Raw genomic sequence first — 25157 nt, forward strand, 5'->3', positions numbered from 1 at the left:
TAGCAATGCCTTTGTTAAGGGACTTATTTAACATGGTTTACTTCTGGGTAAGTGGGTCTAAGACTGCATGCTTAAGGTAATTGAAACATGAGACAAAAGGAGTCTGCGCTCCACAGAGTTGAGGGCTGCTTTTGAACCAGGCTGCAACACCTGCAAAGCAGCTGCCAGTGCTTAATTAGCATGCTGGCACAACACCTGGGGAAGGGCACATGCAGAAGGTTCCACTTCTGCAGCTACGTTGTTTTGCCTTATATTGAACTCAACCCAGAAGCTGCAGCCTTACACATGTCGGCTTGGAAGTAAATAAAGAAACAGTGCAGTCTTGTGCATTTTAACTCAGAATTCCCATTTTATTCAGTGAGCCTTACTTAAAAGTGAGGGGAAGCCCTGGTGCAGCCCTCCAGCTGAAGACACCCTCTGCCCTATTTTAGGAGAAAAGTTTGCAAAGTTCATATGCATGGTGGGTGGGGAGCATTCTTTCAGGTAGAAGGGAAGCTGCTGTGTCCAGCAATTATTAGAATCAATGTTGCTTTCATAGAATGAGATCTCTTGCTATGGGAGGATGTGAATGGGACTATCGATGAAGGTAATGGTTGAACTAAGGACATGAGTTTTGGGATGCTGCCAGAGGAACATGTCTTGCTGGAGCCAACTAACAAGTGGTCTGGGAGTTGCTTGTTGAAAACCACATCAGCATGCCTGTTTTTGTTTTCCTTGTTTTTCTTGTAAGCTTGCTTAATATAGAAGTCCCACAAGTTCAGGGCACAAGGGGAACAGCTGGGCCAGCAGGCTGCTTGTGGCATTTCTCCCTGTCACATGGTGTGGTGGGGTAATCAGGTTATCAATCACATGACCTAGATCGCACCAGCAGTGCCATCTTGGGGGGGGGGGGGTGCTGCCCCCAAAGTGACACTACTTCCTGTTCCCCCCCCACAAGTGGTGGCCATTTTGGGGGAGTTACATCACTTCCTGTTTCCAGCAGGGCTCCCTCGCAAGTGGTGGCCATCTTGCGGAAGTGACATCATATCCTGTTTCTGGCAGCGTGCACACACATAGGGGGGCCCACATAAATCTTGGGCCCCAGGCCCCCAAAGCCCTAGCTACGCCCCTGCCTAAGGGCAGACGTGCTTTCTCTGTCGGCATGTGTGTAGTCTATGGGCAAGGGGTGTCCTTAGGACAAGCCTAATTTCCATGTTTCCCTATGGGCAAATGTGGTCCCCATTATTCACTATAGGCAGGTGTGCTTTCTCTATGGGCAGGTGCTGTTTTAGTATGTCCTGCTTCTGGAGAAAGCCTCAGCTTCCATGCTCTGTTATTGGCTGTCCAGAGGAACTTGTTGGTCACTGTGTGAGACAGGATGCTGGACTAGATGGGCCATTGGTCTGAACTATGCTCTTTTTATGTTCTTATTGTATGACCCTGGTAGCACTGTATAGTCTATGGGCAGGTGCTGTTCGAAGCTTTATTACGTTCCCCCAGAAACTGCCTCCTAGCTCTGGGATTTATTCCCCATTTTGCAATCCCAGTCTTTCCTCCTGAGAAGACCGAAGTTGTTCCCAATCTAGTCTGCTTCTTCCTCATTGGCCAGCCCCAGTAACTTACACTCCTGCGTGTGTTTTGCTACAGGACGTCACTGGGGAATCACCAAAGACATCACAGTGTTGACACCAACGGGATATTCTGCCTGAGTGGGAAAGGGCATCCCCGAGCAAGGTTACACATTACAAACCATCCTGGGGTGTGGTCCCAATTACTTTTCCTAGTCCTGCAATGCTTGCCTTCCGATAGCTAGCTAAGGGAGTCACAAGACTGAGACGGAGAGATGCAGCATGCTGCGCCAGACAGCTCTTCATTTTGAAACTCAAGGCTCCCGCGCTCCATCTCCGCCTCCCAGCCTGGTCCAGCGGTGCACTCGGGGCGGGGATTGGAATTGTGACTCTCCTTGTTTGGGCGCGGCCTGAACGTCTCCTCCCGTTCTCCTTCCCGCTTCCCGCCGTGCGGCCCCATGACGTAATCACGCTGCTCCTGACCGTCGAATGCGGGAGGGGCAGAAAAGAAGCCGTCATTTTGTTTGTTTGTTTGCAGAGGGGGGAGACGGCCTTCTTCCTTGATAGCTGCCGACTGTAAGTAGCGGAGGGCTTTCCTGCTGAAAAGGTTGGGGGAGTGAGGTCCTTTGTCCGGAACTCCTGGGGTACCCAGTCTGCTCTTCCATGTAGGTGCTCTGCCGAGATCCTGGTGCAGAGACAGAAGAGCTTCAAGCCTGCGTCTTCAGTGTCCCCACTAACTCTGGGTTAGGGTTGCCAACTCCTGCTTTGGAAATGTATAGAGGCTTGGTGCCCGGTGGAGGTGGGGTGGGAATGCGACGCCATAGAGCCTGCCCTCCAAAGCTGCAGTTTCTTGTAGGAGAACCGAGCTCTGTAGTCTGGAGATAAATTGGTATCTGGCTTTGACCCTGGAAAGCGTTGAACCTTCCTCCCCACCCCCGAAAATGTTGTTGGTTTCTGAAGTGCTCCTGGCCTCGAATCTGGAGATCAGCTCTAATTCTTGAAGCGATTCAAGCCCCTCCTGGGAGTTGGTGACTATTGAGTCCCGATCCCCCGACTCACAGGAGCGATGTAAAAATCAGGCTGCCGATGCCAAGAGCTCTCCCGCGCGATCTTGTATAGGCTCAGCGTCTGTGCTGCATCCAGTGCAAAGAATGGGGTGTCATTCGCGAGCTGAGAAGGGAAAGAAGACACCACCTAATATGGCCTACTTGCGATGACCTTACACTTAGGCAATAATAAAAGCTCTGTATTTGGAGGGGTATAGTATCTGTTTACTGGCAACATTTCTCTCTAACTCATTAACGCTCAGTGGCAGGGATTGTGTACATATTACTGAAGAGCCAGACAGTGGCAGTTTGTTGTGGTGTATGTTTAGTGAACCTGCTTCTTAACCTTATACATTGGAAATGTGCCATAATCAAAATAGTTTATTCAGATGTACTGTAGTTCTGAATATCACATGCAAAATACCTGTGATATAGACTGTAGTGCTGAATGTTCATTAGGGCATTCTTCTTACGCTGAGGATAATAAAGGGGGGGAATTATGAGAGCAACATATAAGCAACATGCTTTCCCAGAAATATTGTAGTTAATGGCATATCTTTTTCTCAAAAATTATTCTGGCATGCTTTCACAAACACAAATGACTATTATATTTGACTTTTATACTGCCCTCCAAAGCGTAGATGACTGGGGAAGGCAAACCACCCCATAAAAAATGTGCCGTGAAAATGTTGTGATGCAGCGCCACCCCAGAGTCAGAAATGACTGGTGCTTGCACCTTTTTTTTAACCTCACAAGCTGTCTCCCTTATGAGCTTAATGGAATCAAGTCACAGCCTTAAAAGCAGCACACATTCTCAAGTAAATTACATAAGACTGTAGCCTTAATTTATTTTTCTTAAAACTTTCATTGTTAAAGCATGTAAAACTTGTGCATTTGTACATTTTTGTGGTAGATGAAGTGTTCAAAAAGACCCGATGATTTGGATGAAGAAAAGAATGCAAGTAGTCAAAAGCGCAGAAGAAGGTCTTACAGCAGTGCAGGAGGTTACAGACACCATAAATTGCATAGAACTGCTGACAGGTAAATCTCCTGACTAATATAGTGATAGATGATACCAGAATCTAACCAAATCTTGTGTTGGCTGGCATGGTTGCTTGTTTTGATTTTTCTTAAAAGAATGATTGTTAAGCAACTTATAGTTTGTAATTTATGCCCCCTGCCAGTTTAGTTCAGCAAACAAATTTTTGTTAGTCGTTCCACTATGTTGCCAAATTTGTCTGGCCTCAGTGGGGCTTGGTTTTTCACAGTGATAACCAATACTGCCTCTAAGCTGTGAAGTCTTGTGAGCAGAAATTCTACTTCGTGAGTTACTGGGATTAAAGTTGTGAGCTACTGTGGAAATTACTTTGCTCTGGGGCTATTTTTCCTGAGCCAAGACAAAAATGTGTGAGCCAGATTTGGGGAGGGACGGTGGCTCAGTGGTAGAGCATCTGCTTGGGAAGCAGAAGGTCCCAGGTTCAGTCCCTGGCACCAAAAAAGGGTCCAGGCAAATAGGTGTGAAAAACCTCAGCTTGAGACCCTGGAGAGCTGCTGCCAGTCTGAGAAGACAATACTGACTTTGATGGACCAAAGGTCTGATTCAGTATAAGGCAGCTTCATATGTTCAGATGCTAAAAATCACTAACTTAGCTTAGAGGGAACACTGGTGATAACCACTATACTCTGCAATAGCTTGACAGTAGAAATTTGAGTCTGTGTTGGTTTTTGTCTGAATTTTTTATTTCTGTTGTAATTTAACCTGTTGTTTGTTGGTAGTTGCTTTGACCAAACCTGAAAAGATGTGGTCAATATTTTATTTGTATTTTTTGCCATCAAGTCATAGCCAACTTACGGCAACCCTGTAGTGTTTTCAAGTCAAGAGATGTTCTGAGGTGGTTTGCCATTGTCTACCTCTGTGTTGTGACCTGTGCCTTTTGTGGTGGTCTCCCATCCAGATATTGTTCAGGGCCAACCCTGCTTAGGTACTGAAAGCTGATGAAATCAGGCTAGCCTGGGCTGTCCAGGTCAGGGCCTGTTTTAAGTAGCAGTATACAAATTACAGTTTAAAAGTGTCATATACTTTTTAGTTGTAATTTCTACAGTGATTTATATCCTGAGTTGTTTAATAGTAGTTCCTGTAAAGCAAAATAGATAATGTGGTATCATGAAGATAAATTTCAGTAGAATTGTGTTTTGATATATATTTATTCCTTCGTCATAACAGCATAGGAAGTCTCTTAAAATATTATTAAGGGTAACATAGCCTTTGGTACTTTCATGTATATCTTTACTAGATTTGTTTAAAGATGCATTTACTATATTTCTTTTATTGAGTTAAATAGAACTCACAAGAAAATGTACACTTTTAAAGTCTGCTGATGAGTATTATAAGACCTGCTTTAACTTTCCATCTTGGCGGGAAATGGAAAAAGTTATAGTCCTATAACCTTACTTATTTGAATGCTGCATAGCAGAATAGCAGTCTTTCAGAACTGGAAGGTGGTTAAATTATTTGTCAACAAAAGGGAAAGTGGTATACAAGAGGTAGGATTATTTTTTTTTTCAGTGTACTTATAAAACACCATTAAATATTTTGTATAGGGTTCTTTAAAAACTGGAGTTGGTACAGTGGGAAATGCTACAGTTTTGTTCCATTCATTGTCACTCCTGCTATTAGTGGAGTCAGTGAGATGCTCTGGCCCAGGGTGGCCAAACTGTGGCTCTTTCACATGTATTGTGTGGCTTTCAAAGCCCTCACCGCCCTGCTGACTAGCTTGGAGAAGGCATTTCTCTCTTTAAATCACTTTGCCAAGCCAGCCAACTTGGCTTGGAGAAGTGATTTCTCCCTCCCAGTCTTACGGCTCTCAAACATCTGACATTCATATCTTGCAGCTCTCAAACATCTGACATTTATTCTATGAGGCTCTTACATTAAGCAAGTTTGGCTACCCCTGTTCTGGCCCTTCAGTAACTGAGTCTGCAATTTCGTTTTGGCTAGCCCTAGACTTCTTGATTAAGGCCTTCTGCAGTCACCTGTGAGTTGAGCCCCCAAAGAAGAGTTTTTCCTGTTTGAGTTGGGGTGCTTTGATTATATGAAGGTAGCATCTATGTTGGAGGGCTTTTTTTGGTTTCTTGATTGCTAGAAAGGAGCAAGTGAAATTGGTTTTCCCAGAAATCCTCTTCTACAGATTCTCTTTAACCTGATTTATCACACTTATTTGGCTTACACCTGAAACAAAACTGTTTAAAAATGCCATGTTAATGTTACATGATGTTTGAATAAATCAAACTTTCCCTCTTAAAAAAGCAGATGAATTATTTAATTAGGGGGGATCAGTAAATGTACTTAATGTAGTTTGAAAGGAAGGTTGTATATGTGAGAAATAAATGCTTCCTAGTTATAGTCATCTGCAAAAGTTTATTTCAGTTTTGAGAATAACAGATACTTGAAACAATGAATGTATAGAAATTCAAGGTTTACTGCATATTATATAATTAGAAATGTTTCGAGTACAAAAATGTTATGCCCCACTTCATTAGAGTGCTTTTTGGTCTTAAGCTTATCCTTTTCACTAGTAGCTGTTTTGCTCAGTTGAGGGCTGATTTCATGAGTAATCCAGCACATGATGAGTATTATTGGCTTTGGAAATTTGAAATGTGACCAGGTGAGATGGAGTGAGGTCTCAGAACAGAGACTGATACTAGGTTGACCTGGTTTAAGTGGTCCCTCCCCCTTAACAGAAGGTACAATTAATTGATGGTGGCTTTCTCTGTCCTGTGTGTAGTGTATCAAGAAATGTCATGCGACCAGACGGGGGGGGGCAACTGGGCAGTCCCAGGAGCCCCAGCGCCGGGAGCCAGTTCCCCGCCTATCTCCAGCTGTGGCGGGAAGTTCAACGGGGCAGGATTGGCCCGACCAACCCAGTAGGCTGTACCCGGGATTGTATATAAGCGGGACCCGGCCCGCGTGTTCTCTCTCTAGCTACGTGCTCCCAATAAACCATGTTGCCCTACTCTCGTCTCCGTTTCGAGTACGTTACACTGGCGACGAAGATGGGATACTAGCCTCAGCGGCTACGACGGAGATCTGGGCAACAAGCGACCGCCGCCGCCATCATGGCCAACCAAGGAGGAATCACCGGCTACCTCGAGCCCTTCGACCCTACAAATCCAGAGGGATGGGAGTCCTACGCGGAGCGGGTCGAGTTCTACCTCCGGGCCAACAAGATCACTGACGCCGGAGCAAAGAGGGACGTTCTCATGAGCGTCTGCGGGCCTGCCACGTTCGAGATCGCCAAGGGTCTCTCGGCACCCGCCCGTCTGGCGGAGAAATCCTATGACGAGATCATCCGACTCCTCACGGGACACTTCTCACCACAGCCCTCGCGGGTGGCTCGCAGGTTCCTGTTCCACAAACGGGACCAGATCGCGGGCGAGTCCGCCGCGGACTACCTGGCGGCCCTCCGCAAACTCGCCGGGAACTGCAACCTCCCCCAACTGGAGGAAGCCCTGGCGGACAGATTCACGTGGGGCCTCCGCGACGAAAGGCTCCAGCAAAAGCTCTTCGCCAAAGAAGAGCTTACCCTCCAGGCCGCCTTCAGCGAGGCGGTGGCGTGGGAACGAACCGCCCAAACGTTTCCCCGGGCCAAGATGGAAGCCGCCCACCACGAAGAGCTGGACCACGACGGCCCCGAGGAGGAGGAAGCCCATCAGCTACGCCGCCCAGCCGGGCCACCCAACAGAGCGACCCAACGCCCCCGAGCGACCGACCGACCACCAGCGTCGGAGCGAGCCCCGGCCACCAAGTGCGCCAGCTGCGGCGGCCCCCACGAGAGGAGAGACTGCCAGTACCGGACCTGGGACTGCAGGAGCTGCGGGAAGACCGGCCACATCGCCAGGGCTTGCCGAGCCAAGCCCAACCGCAGGAAGCCGACCACGTACCACGAGTCCGCGGAGTCCCACGCGATAGACTCTACGTCCCTACAGGTACTGAACTTGCCCCACGATTCCACCGATAAAATCAAAGTGACGGTCCTTATCGAGGGGAACCCCTGCCAAATGGAGGTGGACTCAGGGTCCTCCATTTCCCTCATAGCGGAGGAAACCCTAAGAGAACTGTGTCCCCGCCAGCGGCTGCAACTTCGGCCGGCAGACTTCATACTCCGGGACTTCCAGAAGAACCCGGTGCAAATTGCAGGGTGGGCGCGGGTACAAGTCGAGCGGGGGTCCTTCCACGGCCCGCTGGACATCCTGGTGGTAAAGCGCCAGCTGGCTACCCTGCTAGGTCTGGCCTGGTTCAAACCCATGGGAATCCGCGTGGAGGGGGTGGGGCAGACCTTAACGCCCCGTGGGTTCGGGGAGATTTGCAAGGAATTCCCCGAGGTATTCGATGGGTCCCTAGGAAGCTACCGGGGGCCGGCCATCTCCCTGCCCCTAGACCCCACAGTCAGGCCGATTCGGCTCAAGGCCAGGAGGGTCCCGTTCGCCTTGAAACCTAAGATTGAGGCAGAGCTAGACCGCCTCACGGCACAAGGCGTCCTTGAGCCGGTGGACTACGCCACTTGGGAAACCCCCATCGTTACCCCCATCAAACCAACCGGGGAGGTGCGGATATGTGCCGATTATAAATGCACCATAAATAAGGCTCTACAGGACAACCCCTATCCGGTGCCGGTAGTGAGCCACGTCCTAGCCGCCCTAGCGGGGGCTAGGATATTCGGGAAGCTAGACCTAGCCCAAGCCTACCAGCAGCTCCCAGTAGACAGCAAGACGGCAGAGGCCCAAACGATCGTGACACACAGAGGGGCCTTCCGCGTAAAGAGGCTGCAGTTCGGGGTGAGCGTCGCTCCGGGGATTTTCCAGAGCATAATGGACTCTCTCCTTAAAGGAATTCCCGGAGTCCAGCCGTTCTTCGATGACGTTTTAGTCGCCGCCCCGGACCCCGAAGAATTTGGCAACCGCCTCCGAGAGGTGCTCCGCCGGTTCCAGACCGCGGGGCTCAAGGTCAAGAGGGAGAAATGTTTGCTGGGGGTTCCACGGGTGGAGTTCCTAGGGTTCGCCGTAGACGCAACTGGAATCCACCCCACGGAAGAAAAGACCCGAGCCATCGTACAAGCCCCGGCCCCCACGAGCAAAGCGGAGCTACAAAGCTTCTTGGGGGTGCTCAACTTTTACCATTCCTTCCTCCCCCACAAGGCTGCCCTCGCGGAGCCCCTTCACCGGCTGCTGGACAAGAATGCCCCTTGGGTTTGGGGCAAACGACAGGCCGCCGCGTTTCAGGCGGTCAAGGACGTCCTGGTGTCCAATGCGGTGCTCCACCATTTTGACGAGGCCCTCCCCGTCATCCTGGCATGCGATGCGTCGCCGTATGGGGTGGGGGCAGTCCTGGGGCATCAGCTGCCAGATGGGAGGGAGGTACCGGTCGCATACTACTCCCGCACGCTCACCCCAGCCGAGCGCAACTACGCGCAGATCGACAAAGAGGCCTTGGCAATCGTAGCGGGGGTCCGCAAGTTCCATGAGTACCTATATGGGAGACGGTTCACAATTGCCACGGACCACAAGCCCCTTTTAGGTCTACTAGCCCCAGACAGACAGACCCCCCAAATACTCTCACAGCGCGTGTTGAGGTGGAACCAATTCCTCAACTCATACACGTACACACTGGTTCATAGGGCCGGCAAGGCTATGGGTCACGCGGATGCGCTCAGCCGCTTGCCGCTCCCGGAGACGGGTCCGGACCCCGCACCCGCACACCAAGTCATGATGATAGAGAGCCTCCCGGAGCCGCCACTCCACGCCGCGGAGGTGGCCAAGGCCACTCAGAAACACAAGACACTGGCACGGGTGCTCGACTGGGTGGTGAGGGGGTGGCCAGAGGGAAACATGGGTGAGGAATTCAGGCCTTACAAGGCGAGGAGGGAGGAATTAGCCGCACACAAGGGCTGCATACTATGGGGCAGTAGGGTAGTGATTCCGCCCCCGCTCCAAAGGCGTGTTTTAGAATCCCTACACGAGACTCACCCCGGCATAGTGCGAATGAAGGCTCTGGCCAGGAGCTACGTCTGGTGGCCGGGAATGGACGGGGAGATCGAGGGCTGGGTCCGCAGATGCCAGACCTGCCAGGAATCGCGGCCCGAGCCGCCCAGCGCCCCCGTCACTAGGTGGGAGTCCACCCGGAAACCATGGTCGAGACTCCACATCGACTTTGCGGGCCCCTTCCAGGGGCAAACCTTCATCATAATAGTGGACTCCTACACCAAATGGCTGGAGGTCATCCCCGTAGGGTCCCCCTCGTCCACAGCCGCGGTCAGAGCTCTGCGCAGGGTCCTATGCACACACGGCATCCCGGACACCATAGTCTCTGATAACGGGGCCGCCTTCACCTCAGCCGACTTCCAGGCATTCCTGCAAAGATATCTGATCAGGCACATAAGGTCGGCTCCCTTCCACCCGGCCACCAACGGCCAGGCAGAGCGGATGGTCCGCACAACAAAGGAGGCCCTCGGCCGAATTGTACAGGGGGACTGGGACCACAGGCTGGCCGCGTTCCTCTTCGATAATCGGATCACACCCAACCCGGTCACAGGAGTCAGCCCGGCTGAGCTCCTCATGGGACGCAAACTCATAACCAGGCTGGACCGGCTGCATCCCGACCGAGCGTCAGACACCCGCGGGAGTCCCGAAGTCCGAGACACCGTCCGGGGCTTCTTCGCGGGCGACCCAGTCTACGCCCGAAACTATGCAAGGGGCCCCGATTGGGTGGCGGGGCGGGTACTGAGGGTAACCGGGTCCCGCCACTACGACATATCGACTGAGGGGGGCCAGGTGCTACGGCGGCACATTGACCAGTTGAGGCGCCGCACTCTCCCGGAGGCACCCGCAGGCACAGACGAGGCTATATCCCGCGAGGAGCCAAACGGAGACCGCCTAGAAGACGCGATCCCAACATCCGGGATGCGGGCGCCAGAGGTACCGGGGCCGACCGAGCCCGAGGGATCCGCAGAACCGAACGGGCCGCCCCCGTCCACTCCAGGACCCCCCGAAGCACCATCCCCGGCGGTCGCGCCGCCTCCACCCGAAACCCCCAGACGGTCCACCCGGGAGCGCCGGCCCCGCGCATATTTACAGGACTTTGTACATTAACCAGGGGGGGAGGGGTGTAGTGTATCAAGAAATGTCATGCGACCAGACGGGGGGGGCAACTGGGCAGTCCCAGGAGCCCCAGCGCCGGGAGCCAGTTCCCCGCCTATCTCCAGCTGTGGCGGGAAGTTCAACGGGGCAGGATTGGCCCGACCAACCCAGTAGGCTGTACCCGGGATTGTATATAAGCGGGACCCGGCCCGCGTGTTCTCTCTCTAGCTACGTGCTCCCAATAAACCATGTTGCCCTACTCTCGTCTCCGTTTCGAGTACGTTACACTGTGACAGAGTAGATACTTCATTTTTACTCTCAGTATTTGTACAGATAATTTTGAAAGTGGTATTCATATTGTTACTATCTTTTTGCATGAAAGGTATGAACTATTTCTAGGTAAACTGTACTCCAAGTATAAATTTACTTTGTTTACATTTTGGGTTAGTTAGATTGTATAACATACAATTTTATGTTTTGATCAAGTATGTTGAATGGCGGGAGAATTTAGCATATAAAATATGTATATAATGTTTTTTCAGTAACTCCTTGGATAAGAGATCCATGCATGAGAAAGACCGTAACAATCGGAGATACGTTGAGGAATATAGAAATGACTGCTCTGATGTAGCTGACTACAGGAGCCATCACAGAGATTATGAAAAGAGCCATGGACATCGTCATAGCAAGTCATCTGGTCGAAGCAGGAGAAGTAGTCATAAACGAAAGCATAAGAAACATCATCACTCTCATTCGGTATGTGCACTTTTAAGCTTGGTTAATACAAATCTGTATTAGTGGTATCAAGTTTCTTTGTGAAGTTTTAGAATGTTTGGGAATTTATAGCAAATAGTTAAACATAGGGCCTGGAGTATGAACTTAGATATTTGAAGACCTTTGTATGGTCAGTGGTATTCAACACATGGGTTTTCACTAGGCCTAAATTGTCCAGTCCTTTGGAAGCTCAAATGATTGTTAAATTGGGCAGTTTTTTCAACTGCAGCTGTTAAAGAGCTGTAGACAAGCAGTGCTGTCACTCGAGTTAATTTACAGCACAATGAAGCGACTCTTTGTTCCATCCCCAAAGACAGGGTAAGTATTTATTTAAATGGAATCAGGATATAAAAATGTCTTGGTGTGTTTAATAAATCTTATCATGTATCGACTCAGTAAATTAGTTTACATTAACGGGTGACAATTCATTTAATAGTTATTTATTTTCATGTTGTCAGTTAGCAAGGAAACCAGTCTGAATTTTCTCTAAGTATGGTTAGTGCTAATATGTATAATTTTGCTTTAAAATAGTTTGAGACTCAAGGGTGCTTGTATTTTCCAGTAAGAATTTTAGAATGTGGTTTGCATTTAAATGTACTGAATATTTCATTGTTGTTCTACACATAGAATAACAAGTAGATTGCTTAAAAATCCAGCTGTTGCTGTTAAAAACTGACAGCGATTATTTTTAACATTTCTACTAGCATTGCAAGGAGTTAGGTCCGAATTACAGCTTCGTAAAAGTAGACACATAAATGACAAGATATCAAATAGCAGTTTTTAATATTGAATACTTAAACTGCGATTGCTATTAATCCGGTATTTGAGAAACAAAATTCTGTTGTATTGTCTGTTGTTTTACCACTTTAAGTATTTATCTGAAAAGTATTTATCTGTTCCTTGCCATGTTTTTCTTCTGTAACATAAACTGTGCCCTGTGAATTTCTGGGGACTGAATTTGAAATTGTTCCTGCCAACTGTTCGTGGCCTGGTGTGTAACTGAATGCCTGAATATCCCTGCTGAATGAATTACGTATTCTACCCTGAATTTACTCTGATATATTGATTGGCTGGACGATCTTGGTGCCGTTTCCAGAAGAGCCACCGAAGGAAAAGATCCAGAAGTATAGAGGAGGAGGAGGGTCACCTGATCTATCAAAGAGGAGACGTACTAAGAGCAAGATGTATAGAATATTTTTCAACACTTTCTTTAAAAAAAACTTTCTGCAGAAAAATCAGTTTAGAATAGTATGTTAGAGGGGGGGGGGGGCTAAGAATCTTCATTGCTTTCTTTGTGTTTTGTTTTGTCTTTGTATTCTTTTGCATTTCCTCCCCCCCTCCCTTATACTTAAATATTCCTGTTCAGATTCCAAATAGTAAAGCTTAAATTAAATTGATAGTTAGATAGCTGTTTCATGACACCTTTCCAATAAAATAATATATTCAAAGGCAAGGACTAAGTTAACATTTTTGTGACATATTTAATAGCATTCGTTTTTATTCAGCTAGTTCAATAACAGCTGTCATACTTTTTTTTTTTTAGATGAAATTATTTCTACTTTAGGTGAAGGTGCTTTTGGGAAAGTAGTGGAATGCATTGATCATCACATGTGAGTATTCCGTATTTCAAAAAAGTATTTTCAACATAAATTAGCAACCACTGTGCGCAAGTTATTAATCTCCCCCCCCCCAAAATAGTTCAAATAAAGCATAAGCTTTTAAAAAAATTTTAAATGAGGGAGACTGCAGTTCTTTGGATAGATACTAACTAAAGATAAAATGATTGTTAGAAATCATAATGATTGTCTTTTTCATTTTATTTAAATATTTTTCTTCTTTGCTGCTGTTTAGTAGGAAATTCTGAAAAATGCAGAGTACCAGGTGCAGTCAAAGGACAGCATAAAAATGCCCCTCCCATTCCATCCACAGAAATCAAACATAGGATCCAAGCCTTTTTCTTTGTAGACTAGGATTTAATAGCTTTCAGATTGTGTCCAAGGAAGAGGGAATGGTTACAAATACATACGACAAAACAACAACTGGTGCTCTGCATTTTACTCACCCAGCTATCTTCACTCTTCGTTAACTTAATTGGTAATCAGGAAGTAAAGGCCACCAGAAAAGCTAACATACATAGCTAGTGATTCATGGAGGCCAGCAGTGCTAATATAGGCATAGCTGTTCCAGATATAGAACTGGACTATAGGACCGCTAGTTCAAACTTAAGAGCTACTTCTTGGTTTACTGTAAGACAACCACTATGATTCAGATATGAGTGTGCTAAGTAGCTTTTGGAATTCTTGGCCTATCCATGTCTGACTTGCAATAAAGTATGGTTCTCTACAAAATATTTTTATGGGACTCTCTTGCTGATTGATGTGAACAAAACCTGTAAGTTCAGAAAAGTTCCAGTCGAAAGCATTTTGCAGTTTGGTTTTATTCAAAAAATTAGACAACTAGCCAACAATATTACTTTATAATTGATACAATAGTATATCCCACCTATTAATGATGCTCCATTTCAACGAAGTATTGAAAGTAGTAGTTAACAACAAATGGGAATAATTAGTGACTTATATTTTAAGACTTCAGTTGAGATGCCAGTGAGCGTGATCCACAAAGAAGCAGTTTGTTGAGCCCCTTCCCCAGGCCTAAAGGTAATATCCTCCAGAGATGCGGATTTCTAGATCATCTTTTTGATTGGTTTCATGATACAACTTTTAATAGCTGTGCTTGGAGTTGTGGTAATAGTTTTCCAAGCACTTAATTTGGCAATTAAAATTTCCAATGCAATAATTGATTATAACTTTTTAATGTGGAAATCTGCAACAAAACCAATTTTGCTGGTATTCTTAGAGAACCGATGCCATCAAACAGTATTTGTCAATGTAGGCACTCTGTGTGATTACTATGATATGTGAAAGGGTTACTATGCCAGGTGTTTGAGCTAGTCAAAGGCTATAGTTGGATAAAAAGTGGCAAGTAAGTAATATTTTCTTTTATACTATAGGAGAGAGATGCACGTTGCAGTAAAAATTGTGAAAAGTGTTGGTAGATATCGAGAAGCTGCTCGTTCTGAAATCCAGGTACTAGAGCATTTAAATGCCTTGGATCCTGACAGCACATAGTAAGTATAAACTAGAATGAGACTATATGTTATATTGTCAAGTGGCTGGTTATCTTATACAATTCTTGTTGCTTGCTTTTCACCAGCCGCTGTGTACAGATGTTGGAATGGTTTGATCACCATGGTCATGTTTGCATTGTGTTTGAGCTACTGGGACTCAGTACTTATGATTTTATTAAAGAAAATAGCTTTTTGCCCTTTCGTATTGAACTTATTAGGAAGATGGCTTATCAGATTTGCCAGTCTATAAACTGTAAGTATATGTAATATTTTTAAAATTCTACAGAGCCAAAGATTTTGGGGATCAGTGTGAATATTATTCTACCTTTTTTTTTTTCTTTTTACAGTTTTGCATCACAATAAGTTGACTCATACTGATCTGAAACCTGAAAATATTTTATTTGTAGAGTCTGATTATGTAGTAAAATACAACGGTAAAATGGTAAGCTCACTTGCTTAGTCCCGCTTCTCTTTTAATTTTTGGGGGCAGTTTTAACTCTGCAGTCTTCTTTTCAATGCAGACTCAAAAGGACTTACAGTATTAAAATGCACAGAATTAAAACCCCACTAAATTTCATAACAGGTCAGATTTAATAAACTAAGAATTTGATTTGTTTAGTCTTTAAATTGAAAGAAGGTTGATACGGATGATATATTTTGATCATGGATACTAGATATTTGGAAGATTCTGAAAGTACAGCTGTTGGGGAAGATTTTTCAGTTTTAGCTGACATGTGTTTTGATTTTGTTACAGAAGCAGGATGAACGTACACTGAAAAACACAGATATTAAAGTTGTAGATTTTGGAAGTGCTACATATGATAATGAACATCACAGTACTTTGGTGTCAACAAGACACTACAGAGCACCTGAAGTTATATTAGGTTAGTAGAGCTGAAATTGCTGAAATTTTCTAGCAGGAAATGTGATCTTTTTAAAAAGAGAATCTTTTGTTTATTTTTAAATTAAGGATAGTATTTTTGTTCATCTGTGATTCTAAAAGCTCAGGGAGGAGATATGTAAATGAGATTGTTTAGGTAATTAGCTGAAGATAATTAATGGAGTGGTAGCTCATGAAATTTTAGCTTAAATGTCATTATATAATAACTTTGGTTTTGTCTCTTATGTTTTAGCACTAGGATGGTCCCAGCCCTGTGATGTCTGGAGCATAGGATGCATTCTGATTGAATATTACATTGGTTTCACAGTGTTTCAGGTATGTGTATATTTTATTTTAGGACTTCTCCAGAATCTACTTAAAGTATTTTGAATTGATTTATAGCATTCTTACAAGTTCTTAGTAAGGACTGTGAGATACTTATGTATCCAAGATGTTAAATGTATATGGATCTCTTAAGTCTTTTGTACCACACTAATACTTTAAATCATGGATAAAGCTGTTGGGGCTTTGAGAGAATACTTATTGGAACCATGCCCATTAGCTACCATTGGGCTAGGCATCTTACTACCAGTGGCTTGCATTACTCACCCAGGAATGTTGGGGGAGATTTTTCAGTTTTAGCTGACATGTATTTTGATTTTGTTCGAGGCAGGATGAACGTGCACTGAAAAACACAGACATTAAAGTTGTAGATTTTGGAAGCGGAGTATTTGTGAGTTTCCTGCATTGTGCAGGGGGTTGGACTAGATGACCCTGGAAAAGCTAGTTATCCCATTAATTTTGTGGGAATGTTTGAAAAAATATTGCTTTTAACTATGCATGAAGTAGGTTTCAAACGCATTAAAATCAAAAGGTAATAAACATAGCCTTACGTAAAAGAGTCAACCATTGAATACTCTGCCTTCTTCCTCAGTGGGGACCCAAAGCATCTGCCATCGTTATCCTCTCTTCCATTTTACCCTCACAACAAGGTTAGTTAGGCTGAGAATGTGTGACTGGCCTGTGGTCATCTCGTGGGCTTCCATGGCAGAGTGGGGATTCAAACCTGGGTCTTCCAGATCCTACTCTGAGACTCTTAACTAAGGCCTGACTTTTGTAGGGTGGCTGCTGTTGAACAGTAGGAAGCAGCCATTCCTGGGTGAGTAATGCGAGTCACTGGTAGTAAGCTGCCTAGCCCAATGGTAGCTAATGGGCATGGTCCCGATGAGTATTCCCTCAAAGCCTCAAGCATCTCTGGAAAGGGCCCTGCCCGATCCTCCTGCTTTTTACTGACTGAATCTGAGGATTGAAGGCTGGTAATACTGTTGTGATTGCATTCATTTCTTAAAAGATACAGGGACTGTTTCTATTATTTTGGAGGACTTTAACACACACATCCCAGTGCACAGTGTGAGGTTGTTGCTTTTTTAAAAACGATTTCATTTTATTCTGTTAACCAGAGATGTTTTTCAGATTTGTATAAAGAGCTGGCTCAAATATCTGGATTTAAATTTCCACGGATTTGGCTGTGTTGAGCATTAGATGTATTGACTGAAGTTCCTAAATTCTTTCTTTAGCAAATTTACCTTACACAGTTTCTATAAATGTGCCCTGCCTCTGGAAGGCCTCTCCAGAGGGGTGAGTGCTGCCATAAAAAAGTTTGTTGTGTTTATGAATTCTAAGTGCACATTTTGATGCTGAGCAGACCTTAGTTGGCAAGCAGGATTATATACACGAGATCGTCCTCCTGATATGTGGTTACTAGTTCGTACAGAACTTTAAAGGTTAAGACCAGCACCTTGAAACAAATAGGCAGCTGGTGCACTCAATGTCAGTCAAAAGGCAGTGTCTACATTGTATACAAGCTGAGATTTTCCAGTTACCCAGGGCAGCCCCACAAAGAGCATATTATAGTAGTCCAGTCTTGAGGTTACTGGAGCATGAATCACTGTTGCTATATTGGCAGGGTCGAAAAGAGGAAGACTTTTTGAATGAGATATAGACAATAGAAATTCATAGTTATATAACTCCGATCAGTGTTTTAAACCAGTGGTCCCCCATCTTTTTTGCACCAGGGACCGGTTTTGTGGAAGATGATTTTTCCATGGACCCGGGGCAGGGAGAGGGGAGCGATGGTTTTGGGATGATACAATTGTGTACTTTATTTCTAGGAAAATCGCAAATATGGATTTTATTATTCGTTTTCTGAGCTGCCTCAGGCTCTTTTTCCTCCAAGTGAACACCTACTCCAAGGATGTAGGTTCTCTCAGCCCTATTCACAATTCCTTTGCACTATAGCCCAGCCTCTGCCTGTCTTTGAGCAGCAATACTGTTCTCCAATGCACAGAAAGGGAAAACGTAGACCACAAAGCACCTTTACAGCAACAGATCTTGTCAGCGGCACAACTTTGTACTCTACATTTCAGAAATAGTCACCAACCAAGGCTCAAACACCACTAGCACAAATTAGACACACACAATTCACACTTCTGTGCATGTTAAAAAGACAGAAACACTCTTGCGTTTTTCTAGGCACTCTTAATTCCAAGTAGGGGATGCTGACGAAAAAGCTCCCTAACATTTTTTACCAGAAGCCCATAATAACGTTAAGTAGTAACAATGCAATTTAGATTTTACAGGGATACAATACTTTTTTAAAAAAAAATCAACGGTAGAGAAACAAGAAAGGGAAGTTTCACAATCCTGCAAAGAGAAAGCGAGCCATTCCAAGCATGCTAAATGAAGCAAATGAGTGACCCTTTTGCAACCAGCTGAGGATTCACGCTCAGAACATGCATGCACTGGTCAGAGCTCAACAGAGCATTTACCACTTTCATGGAGGGGAAGGCACTGAGTGACGCTTCAGAACAATCTGTAGCCCAGCTCTTGCTTGAATCCCCCCCCCCCCCCCCCCCCGTCCACAAGTCCTGAAGACCCTGCGCAGAACACACCACTGTGCAGGGCTGCCCCTCTGCTGTGACATGCATACCGTCTGAACTCATTAGGTCACATGAACAGCAGAGAATCAGCTGATCAGAATAGTGGAGCAAACAAAAGACCTTCTCCCAGTCTCTTATGGATTAAATTTTGGTTTGTTACATAAACTACATAAACTTTGGTATCCAGATTCCTGTATGTTTTCTCTAATGTAGGAAATAAGTGATTGATGCTGCTATCGCACATGCTAAATATTGCATTTTCAATCAACTTTCAATGCACTTTTCAACTGGATTTTACTATGCGAACGGGCAAAATCCATCTTGAAAGTGCACTGAAAGTGGATTGAAACTGCGTTATTTAGGATGTGTGATCACAACCTTAGTGTTAGAGTTCAGGAAACAGGAGTAGGAAAATGTCAGTTTGTGTCTGAGTGCTTCAACCCAGATGTGACAGGCAGCTATTCCCAAATGGTAATATGCTGGAAATCTATTCATGGATCTTACAGCATCTTATCTGGTTTGATCATCTGAGTTGTACAACTGCTGCCAAGTATTTTGACAAGGGAACGCCAGGGTCCAGAACGTCCTGCCAAAGGGCTCACCCCAGCCTTGAAGAAGTCTTATAGTACTGTGTATGAAATTGTGCAAGTGGAATTTATTGCAGGTTTGATAGTTAATTTCTGAAACACAGTGTATTACATATTATAATGTTTGTTTTGTTTCTTTCAGACACATGATAGTAAGGAACACCTGGCAATGATGGAGAGGATACTGGGGCCTTTGCCAGTGCACATGATTAAGAAATCAAGGTATGTGCATATAGAGGGGATCAGGATTAGCACAGTGGTGGTGGATGAAATAATGAGGAAGAGAATGAGAAAGTCATGACCTAACTATTGAGAGAGGAAGCAGTAGAGTACAGAGAGAAAGAGGAGAGATAATGGAAAAATAAGAGGGTTGTAATAAACTAGAATGGACTTGCAAAATATTCACATGCCTGCCTGCCAGCAGCAAATAAGAATTGGCTCACATGACTAGGACAGAATAGTACTGCCAGGGATTTCTGTGTTCCACATGCCTAATTTTTTCTTTCTTTTTACATTGCCACTGTGTTTTACATCTTCTGTATTTTTTCTACATGCTTGGCTGTTCCTGAGCCCCCAGACAGCTTTTACCTCCATACCCTTAATTTTTGTTCATTTTCAGATTTCTTTAGTTTAGATCCAGCACAAAGATCTGTCAAGGTCCATGCAAGGATCACTGATCTTCCCAGCTTCCCCCGCCTCCTCCCTCCAGACAGTCATTTCTGATACTAGGAAAGTTTATTTCTAGGGTCACAGGACCTGTGTGGAGGCGGCTGCAATGGGGGGCATCTTTGTTTGGGCTAACTAATGCTCTGAAGTCTTTCAGTTACCTAGAACTGTTTGTTACTGAGACTTAGGGTTGCCTCCTTTTTTAAAAAAAATTAAGCTGGTTCCTCTGATGTAATAGAAGTCTAACAGTGAATTTCACAGTCAATAACAAAAGTTTATTCTCAAATATGCTAAAAATCAGCAGCCATTTATTTTATATTGGGATAAGGTTAAACCTGAAGATGATGAATATTGGAAATTCTGCCATGTGTATGATATAACAGGTTAATATGATACTGCTATATAATGTAAGTTTTTTTTTTTAAATAAAAAGGATGCAATCTCAACATTCTCTTTAAAAACTTTTGTCTGGTTGGACTGCAGTTTTGTTGCTTATCATCCAGCTTGAAATTTAGGAAGGGAACTCAATGCTGCTTTTCCCTCTCAGTTTAGGAGTAGCAAGTCAGTGGGTTTAGAAGAATATAAAATCTGTTTAGGATTGTACTGTTGTTCAGTCAGTTAGATATGTTTACAAATGATTTTTTAAATTTCCCCCTTGTTTAACTCAGCAAGAAATTTTTAAAGTAGTTTTAATACAAGTACTTAAAATGAAATTATGGGTGATGTTTAGAAGTAGTGCCACTGGAGCCTGGTACCATCTGTGTCATTAAAAAGGATGTTGTTCTATTTAAGCATACATAAAATTGATTAATAATCATCATCATCATTGTCATCAATTAAAATGCATTAGGTGGCAGCCTTGTTTTGAATGGTAACAAGAGTAACAGGTACAGTTTAGTTTGTGGCATATTAAGATTTCAAACTCTTTTCTGCTGCATGGTGTTTTGTTGTCAAGTGTATAGAAAGCTGTGGTGAGAGCCAGAATTTTACACTACCAAGCATGACACAGAGGTCTGCTTAAAGCTGTTGTAGTAAAGCTGATGAAAGGGGAGGCTACTATTGTTGAGAGGGTGGAAAAGGGGACAGCACTGAATTATCTCCCTTTTTGGCATTACAGTTCCTAAATCCATGGCTGGCAAAGAGTGTCATCTCAGCCTTGGATCTAGAAGCTCTTAGCAAGAAAAAGTCAATGGGCAGAGAAGAATATATGGATGCTTTTTGAAACCAAGAGAAGTGAGCCATGTATCAAAAGAGTTCATTTAATTTATTTCATACGCAGGAAGCGATACTTTGATCATGACCAATTGGACTGGGATGAGCATAGTTCTTCAGGTCACTATGTTAAAAGACACTGTAAACCATTAAAGGTAATAATAGCACACTTTGCTTTTTCCTCTTGATGCTGGTATTCAAAGAGATACAGCTTAATGTCTTTTGGTCTCTCCAGGAATTCATGCATTGCCACGATGAAGATCATGAGAATCTTTTTGATCTCATTCAGAAGATGCTGGAATATGATCCAGCCAACCGAATTACTCTAGATGAAGCCTTAGAACATCCTTTCTTTGATGCCCTAAAAAATACACTCTGTTGATGCTTCAGCGAGATGATGCAGACTCTGTCAGCCAGCAGCTAGCATGAGATTTTCATATGTGCTTGAGACTTTGTAGATTTATTTTGTACAGTTGATTCTGTAAATATATCTGTTTTGTATTTATGCCATGTCTGTTGAACAGTTATGGCCTTGATCATGGATTGTTGTAAATATTAAAATCATTTTTATAAGTGATTGCTTTTTTAATATAAGCTGCTACTGATATTTTGCATAAATATTTGTAAACAGAATAAGGTTTAAGATCACCATTATACATATTGATGCCAATCATTTAGGGGTTAAATTCAGAGTTTAGAGTAGGTACATCATTCAGGTTTGACACTAGGCATATTTTCTTAATATCATGCTTAAGCAGATTTAAAATTGTACAATAGTTTAAATTCTACATATTCGACATGACATGCATTTTCATTATTTTACTGCCTGTTACAGAACATGTTTTACCAGCTATTTTATTCATTGGCTTGGACTCTGCAGACCATTTCCATTGACAAGAGATTGCTGTTCATAGAACAGAACTTGCTCACCTTGATTAGAGCTGCAGCCTAACCACCCCCCCAACCCCCCCCCCCCAAATTCCTAACAGGAATGGGATGCATAGACCAAGATTCAGATTCAGGAAAAAATTCAGTGGCCCTGGAAAACAGCTGTCCCATACTCTTGTCCACCTCTTAATTGGGGATCCACGTCTATGTGCTGCATTCTGTTTACCTAATTTGTATTCTGCCTTTTGACCAGGAGTTGAGTTTCCAGGGTAGCATGCAGCATACAAGCTGTATAAAAGTGTAAATTGTAATGGCATTTTAGATACATTACTCCGCATAATGGTTCATAATACATTTGACATTAAGTCATTTTAAAAGTATAGTGTAAGATTCCACTGATGCTGAAGAATAATGAAAAGGTAGATTATCATAAAAGGTACAACTGTGTTATTTATTACCGTACTTAACTAATTAAGACCATATTTGACAGGACAGTCCTCATTTCAGAAACTCATTATGAACTGTGTTATAACTTCCACAGGGCTATAAGGTAATTTTCCTGCATTTAGTTATCTTGAGCCATATTCTCATTATTAAAAAAGTCAAAACGAGAACAGATGTTTCAGAAAAAGTGCTTGATGTAAGGAGTAACAAATGAAACACATCAATTTTAAAGATTAATGTTAAGTCCAGATAGACTTGGTTGATCCTGTAATCATAAATACATTTTATATGGAAGTAAATCAATAAAAAATGGGGGGGGGGGCTGGGTTTGTTAGGAATTTGATGATCTTCATTATTTAGAGTGTTTTTCTTTAGCAGTATTTGTGATGACTGGTATGGCAGTTTAATCATTCTTGCTTTCTGAAGTTATGAGTTTGGTTTAGTTCTGTTATTAAGAGCATACTTTCATTAAGTCTTCATGCAGTTTGATGTGCTATGTAGATTATAATGCCATATTTAAGCTTAGACGTTATGTGGCAACCAGTTTGGTGTAACAGTAGCGCAGACTCTAATCTTGGAAAAGTGGACGATTGCATGTACCTGCTGATGTGACCTTGAGTCAGTCACAAGTTCTTTCAGAGCTGTTCTCTCAAGAGCAGTTCTCTCAGCTCCACCTACCTCACAGGGTGGCTGTTGTAAGGAGGGAAAGGGAAAAGAGATTGTAAACTGCTGAGATGCTTGAATGAAGGGCGGGGTATAAATCCAATCTCCTCTCTGTTATAAATGGAGGAATGGGGTATATGAAGTTAACAAGGTCTTCAGGGAAAAAGACGAAGGTAGTATTAAGAGCAACCCAAACAATACAAAAAGACGAAGGTAATATTAAGAGCAACCCAAACAATACAAAAACTTTTGAGTTCTGCAAAACTGTTATCAGACTTATTTTAAAAAGAGCTGAGTTCGGATGGAGGCCATCCTGCTTAGAATGGTTTGCTCTACCAAATAGAGGTGCCTCTCTACCAAATATTTAAAAATGAAAGCACTCCAATTTGAAAGTATAAAACCCTGCAGTTGATCAAATGTCTTACCGGATGGAACCCACATAAGGCTGAGACCACAGGAAAAAATGCAGCATCACAACTCTGGTTTTCCTTTGGAGGCCTATCCAAATACCAACCAGGGATGAACCTGTTTAGCTTCTAAGATCTGACAAGATGAGGCTAGCCTGGGCTATCTTGGTTAGGGCATAACCTTTTCATTAACAGCATTAGCATTAATAAGTGATGCAGTAAAAGTTATTACCTCATGAAATTTCTCTGGATCTCTTCCCTTCAGTAGCTAAATTCCACCATTCCCTATGTAGACAAAGGTAGCTGTGATGTTATGTAACAAAAAACAAAAGATAGATCCAGGAGGGTGGCTGTGTTGGTCTGAAGCAATAGAGTCCAGTGGCACCTTTCAGTCCAACAAATTTTTATTCAAGGTATGAGCTGTATTATACAAGACTGAATGGTCCTCATTAGTAATTGCAGTATTTTTTCCATTAGAGGGCACTGTATAGCAGTCTGTAAAACAACCCTGTTGAACGAATCGACAAACTTCAGTAATCTAATAGTTTATTTGTAGATTTTCTATTCATACGTTGCTTTTTAATTTTTTTAATAGCCATTTTTATTACAAGTTTGGAAACCAGCATACAGTAGACTAGACATAGTCAAAAGCTGTGCACAGTGAAATCCTTAGGAATTTGATGGGAAATAATGTGATTTTAAATCTTTATGCACAATGCTTTCCTTTAATGGTATTTCTCTGTGATAGTTGGTGTAGCAGTTTCATTGTTCTTGCTTTCTGAAGTTATTAGTTTGGGTTAGTTCTGTTATTAAGAGCATACTTTAATTGTTAAGTCTTCATGCTGTTCCATGTGCTATGTAGATTATAATGCCATGTTTGAGTTTAGAAATTATGTTCAGCTTTAGAGAATCTGTACAAGATAAGCCTTTATGGTCCTTACATTCCATTAGTTGGAATGCTGGTTTGAAGTAAGCTTTATTGGTCTAAAAAACATACAGGTATAGAAAGCTCTTTCAGATGTCTGTCCTCTCCCCCAGTCATATTGTCATACCAGGAAATTAAGCAGAAAGTATATCATAAAAGAGGATTCTATTATCTTGATTGGCTAGTTACAATGGCCTCATCCACTTCCCTCCCTCAGTGGCAAGATTTTCCCTGTTTTTCTTTCCCTTTACTGACTGAGCTGCTCTAGTAATGTTTTATTATTTCCTGAAGAACTCTGGCTATACCACTCTATCACAGTACAATATGTTGGCTCAGCCCAGGAACCAGAGGGAAGGCTCAGGAGCCCATTTTAACAAACAACTTCAATGGCACTCAAGGCATTTTGAAATTCGGAAATAAAATATTTTTATTTAACATGCAGGGGGAAGGTCAGGTGAAATCAAGGGCTGAAATTTCAGAGGTAAAACCAGTACATGCACAGACTTGATAGTTCATATGTTTCAGACTAATGAGAGTTTCTTAAGCTATTCAGAGTTACTTAAAATCTTTTTTGTTGAGACCTGACTCCGTTTGACTAGGTAGGGGATATTTTACAGCAGGGGTCCCCAACCCCCGGGCCATGGACCAGTACCGGTCTGTGGCCTGTTAGCAACTGGGTCATGTGTTGTATAGTTATTTCATTATATATTACAATGTAGAAATAATAGAAGTCGACATTGGATTTATATCCTGCCCTCCATTTTGAATTTCTCAAGAGTCTCATAGCGGCTCACAATCTCCTTTACCTTCCTACCCCACAACAGGCACCCTGTGAGGTGGGTGGGGCTCAGAGAACTCTCCCAGAAGCTGCCCTTTCAAGGACAACTGCAAGAGCTATGGCTGACCCAAGATCATTCCA

At 43.6% G+C, this 25157-nt stretch overlaps 1 protein-coding gene across 2 annotated transcripts; it reads left to right on the forward strand.

Moving 5' to 3' along the window:
• Window positions 1–1985: 1985 nt before the first annotated feature.
• On the forward strand, window positions 1986–21488 carry CLK4 (CDC like kinase 4). 2 transcript variants are annotated; one of them, XM_060240382.1, is made up of 13 exons: window positions 1986–2123; window positions 3507–3634; window positions 11269–11482; window positions 12597–12684; window positions 13044–13110; window positions 14511–14627; window positions 14714–14880; window positions 14975–15069; window positions 15382–15511; window positions 15761–15843; window positions 19176–19255; window positions 20979–21066; window positions 21147–21488. In XM_060240382.1, exons 2-13 carry the CDS (start codon window positions 3507–3509, stop codon window positions 21291–21293), a joined length of 1404 nt encoding a protein of 467 aa, XP_060096365.1. In that variant the 5' UTR covers window positions 1986–2123; the 3' UTR covers window positions 21294–21488. The 2 variants fall into 2 exon arrangements, with proteins under 2 accessions (XP_060096365.1, XP_060096366.1); XM_060240383.1 differs by lacking the exons at window positions 1986–2123; window positions 3507–3634; window positions 12597–12684 and having other exon boundaries at window positions 11325–11482.
• The last annotated feature ends 3669 nt before the right edge of the window (window positions 21489–25157 follow it).

Source organism: Heteronotia binoei, chromosome 5 (genome assembly GCF_032191835.1).
Source record: "Heteronotia binoei isolate CCM8104 ecotype False Entrance Well chromosome 5, APGP_CSIRO_Hbin_v1, whole genome shotgun sequence".
NCBI classification, from domain to species: domain Eukaryota; kingdom Metazoa; phylum Chordata; class Lepidosauria; order Squamata; family Gekkonidae; genus Heteronotia; species Heteronotia binoei.

Bases quoted from the DNA above. Each gene is read 5' to 3' on its own strand.
- CLK4 (XM_060240382.1), top strand. From the start codon at position 3,507: ATGAAGTGTTCAAAAAGACCCGATGATTTGGATGAAGAAAAGAATGCA. The intron at 13,111-14,510 runs GTGAGTATTCCG...TTTATACTATAG, and splicing joins GAATGCATTGATCATCACAT to GAGAGAGATGCACGTTGCAG. The intron at 19,256-20,978 runs GTATGTGCATAT...TTTCATACGCAG, and splicing joins CACATGATTAAGAAATCAAG to GAAGCGATACTTTGATCATG.